Source organism: Oncorhynchus nerka, linkage group LG6 (assembly GCF_034236695.1).
Source record: "Oncorhynchus nerka isolate Pitt River linkage group LG6, Oner_Uvic_2.0, whole genome shotgun sequence".
NCBI lineage: Eukaryota > Metazoa > Chordata > Actinopteri > Salmoniformes > Salmonidae > Oncorhynchus > Oncorhynchus nerka.
In genome coordinates, this window is record NC_088401.1 from 15,032,998 (window position 1) to 15,037,298 (window position 4,301).

General features: G+C 47.2%; 1 protein-coding gene across 1 annotated transcript in view; it reads right to left on the reverse strand.

Annotated features, from left to right (window-relative positions):
• LOC135572049 (catenin delta-2-like) overlaps positions 1-3,936 on the reverse strand; it is a 368,899-nt gene extending 364,963 nt beyond the window's left edge. The window contains exon 1 of the mRNA XM_065019050.1: positions 3,795-3,936. Within this exon, the coding sequence (XP_064875122.1) occupies positions 3,795-3,936 (142 nt within the window). The remainder of the gene's footprint in view (positions 1-3,794) is intronic.
• Positions 3,937-4,301: the final 365 nt, after the last annotated feature.

Sequence of the window (4,301 nt, forward strand, 5' to 3'; positions counted from 1 at the left end):
CGGTACACCCTGTATATAGCCTCCACATTGACTCTGTACCGGTACCCCTGTATATAGCCTCCACATTGACTCTGTACTGGTACCCCCTGTATATAGCCTCCACATTGACTCTGTACCGGTACCCCCTGTATATAGTCTCCACATTGACTCTGTACCGGTACCCCTGTATATAGCCTCCACATTGACTCTGTACTGGTACCCCCTGTATATAGCCTCCACATTGACTCTGTACCGTAACACCCTGTATATAGCCTCCACATTGACTCTGTACCGTAACACCCTGTATATAGCCTCCACATTGACTCTGTACCGGTACCCCCTGTATATAGCCTCCACATTGACTCTGTACTGGTACCCCCTGTATATAGCCTCCACATTGACTCTGTACTGGTACCCCCTGTATATAGCCTCCACATTGACTCTGTACTGGTACCCCCTGTATATAGCCTCCACATTGACTCTGTACCGTAACACCCTGTATATAGCCTCCACATTGACTCTGTACCGGTACCCCCTGTATATAGCCTCCACATTGACTCTGTACTGGTACCCCCTGTATATAGCCTCCACATTGACTCTGTACCGGTACCCCCTGTATATAGCCTCCACATTGACTCTGTACTGGTACCCCCTGTATATAGCCTCCACATTGACTCTGTACCGGTACACCCTGTATATAGCCTCCACATTGACTCTGTACCGGTACCCCTGTATATAGCCTCCACATTGACTCTGTACTGGTACCCCCTGTATATAGCCTCCACATTGACTCTGTACCGGTACACCCTGTATATAGCCTCCACATTGACTCTGTACCGGTGCCCCTGTATATAGCCTCCACATTGACTCTGTACTGGTACCCCCTGTATATAGCCTCCACATTGACTCTGTACCGGTACCCCTGTATATAGCCTCCACATTGACTCTGTACTGGTACCCCTGTATATAGCCTCCACATTGACTCTGTACTGGTACCCCCTGTATATAGCCTCCACATTGACTCTGTACCGGTACCCTCTGTATATAGCCTCCACATTGACTCTGTACTGGTACCCCCTGTATATAGCCTCCACATTGACTCTGTACCGGTACCCCATGTATATAGCCTCCACATTGACTCTGTACCGGTACACCCTGTATATAGCCTCCACATTGACTCTGTACCGGTACCCTCTGTATATAGCCTCCACATTGACTCTGTACCGGTACCCTCTGTATATAGCCTCCACATTGACTCTGTACCGGTACCCTCTGTATATAGCCTCCACATTGACTCTGTACTGGTACCCCCTGTATATAGCCTCCACATTGACTCTGTACTGGTACCCCCTGTATATAACCTCCACATTGACTCTGTACCGGTACCCCATGTATATAGCCTCCACATTGACTCTGTACCGGTACCCCCTGTATATAACCTCCACATTGACTCTGTACCGGTACCCCCTGTATATAGCCTCCACATTGACTCTGTACCGGTACCCCCTGTATATAACCTCCACATTGACTCTGTACCGGTACCCCCTGTATATAACCTCCACATTGACTCTGTACCGGTACCCCCTGTATATAGCCTCCACATTGACTCTGTACTGGTACCCCCTGTATATAGCCTCCACATTGACTCTGTACCGGTACCCCCTGTATATAGCCTCCACATTGACTCTGTACTGGTACCCCCTGTATATAGCCTCCACATTGACTCTGTACCGGTACCCCCTGTATATAACCTCCACATTGACTCTGTACCGGTACCCCCTGTATATAACCTCCACATTGACTCTGTACTGGTACCCCCTGTATATAGCCTCCACATTGACTCTGTACTGGTACCCCCTGTATATAGCCTCCACATTGACTCTGTACTGGTACCCCCTGTATATAGCCTCCACATTGACTCTGTACTGGTACCCCCTGTATATAGCCTCCACATTGACTCTGTACTGGTACCCCCTGTATATAGCCTCCACATTGACTCTGTACCGGTACCCCCTGTATATAGCCTCCACATTGACTCTGTACTGGTACCCCCTGTATATAGCCTCCACATTGACTCTGTACCGGTACCCTCTGTATATAGCCTCCACATTGACTCTGTACTGGTACCCCCTGTATATAGCCTCCACATTGACTCTGTACTGGCACCCCCTGTATATAGCCTCCACATTGACTCTGTACCGGTACCCCCTGTATATAGCCTCCACATTGACTCTGTACCGGTACCCCCTGTATATAGCCTCCACATTGACTCTGTACCGGTACCCCCTGTATATAGCCTCCACATTGACTCTGTACTGGTACCCCCTGTATATAGCCTCCACATTGACTCTGTACTGGTACCCCTGTATATAGCCTCCACATTGACTCTGTACTGGTACCCCCTGTATATAGCCTCCACATTGACTCTGTACCGGTACCCCCTGTATATAGCCTCCACATTGACTCTGTACTGGTACCCCTGTATATAGCCTCCACATTGACTCTGTACTGGTACCCCTGTATATAGCCTCCACATTGACTCTGTACCGGTACCCTCTGTATATAGCCTCCACATTGACTCTGTACTGGTACCCCCTGTATATAGCCTCCACATTGACTCTGTACTGGCACCCCCTGTATATAGCCTCCACATTGACTCTCTACCGGTACCCCCTGTATATAGCCTCCACATTGACTCTGTACCGGTACCCCCTGTATATAGCCTCCACATTGACACTGTACCGGTACCCCCTGTATATAGCCTCCACATTGACTCTGTACCGGTACCCCCTGTATATAGCCTCCACATTGACTCTGTACCGGTACCCCCTGTATATAGCCTCCACATTGACTCTGTACTGGTACCCCTGTATATAGCCTCCACATTGACTCTGTACTGGTACCCCCTGTATATAGCCTCCACATTGACTCTGTACTGGTACCCCTGTATATAGCCTCCACATTGACTCTGTACTGGTACCCCCTGTATATAGCCTCCACATTGACTCTGTACTGGTACCCCCTGTATATAGCCTCCACATTGACTCTGTACTGGTACCCCCTGTATATAGCCTCCACATTGACTCTGTACTGGTACCCCCTGTATATAGCCTCCACATTGACTCTGTACTGGTACCCCCTGTATATAGCCTCCACATTGACTCTGTACTGGTACCCCCTGTATATAGCCTCCACATTGACTCTGTACTGGTACCCCCTGTATATAGCCTCCACATTGACTCTGTACCGGTACCCTCTGTATATAGCCTCCACATTGACTCTGTACTGGTACCCCCTGTATATAGCCTCCACATTGACTCTGTACTGGTACCCCCTGTATATAGCCTCCACATTGACTCTGTACTGGTACCCCCTGTATATAGCCTCCACATTGACTCTGTACCGGTACCCCCTGTATATAGCCTCGTTATTGTTATTTTATTGTGTTACTTTTTATAATTTTTTTTACTTATTTGGTGAATATTTTCTTAACTCTATTTCTTGAACTGCATTGTTGGTTAAGGACTTTCACAGTAAGGTTGTATTGACATAAAATGTGATTTGATAAAGATTAGGAGCTATGAAACACACACACACACACACACACATACACAAGTACACACACGCACACACACACACGCATGCACACACATACACACACACACACACACACACATCCGCATATGCACACACACACATACACACACACACACACACACACACACACACACACACACACACACATACACACACACACACACACACACACACACACACCCTGTCATAATGAATAATGAAATAAGAGCTGTCCGTACGTTCTCCTGTGTTGAATTGGTGAGGGTCCAGTATTCCAGACACCTGCAGGGATCTGATGCAGGAGTCGACCATCTCCAGTCCTGTGGTCAACTCATCCTCTATGTCCTTCTGGCCATCCGCTGCACAGGAAGCAGGAAACATGGGCAATAGGTTAGTCTGGGTAACAGTTGTGACACAACCTTATATAAGACATACAGTGCCTTCAAAAAGGTATTCAGACGCCTTGACTTTCTCCACATTTTGTTAGCCTTATTCTAAAATGGATTAAATAGTTTTTTTCTTCATCAATCTACACACAATACCTCGTAATGACAAAGCAAAAACAGGTTTTTTGAAATGTATTGTAATTTATAAAACATAAAAAACGTAAGAATTCAGACTCTTTACTCAGTACTTTGTTGAAGCATCTTTGGCAGCGATTACAGCATTGAGTCTTCTTGGGTATGACGCTACCAGCTTGGCACACCTGTATTTGGGGAGTTTCTCCCATTCTTCTCTGCAGATCC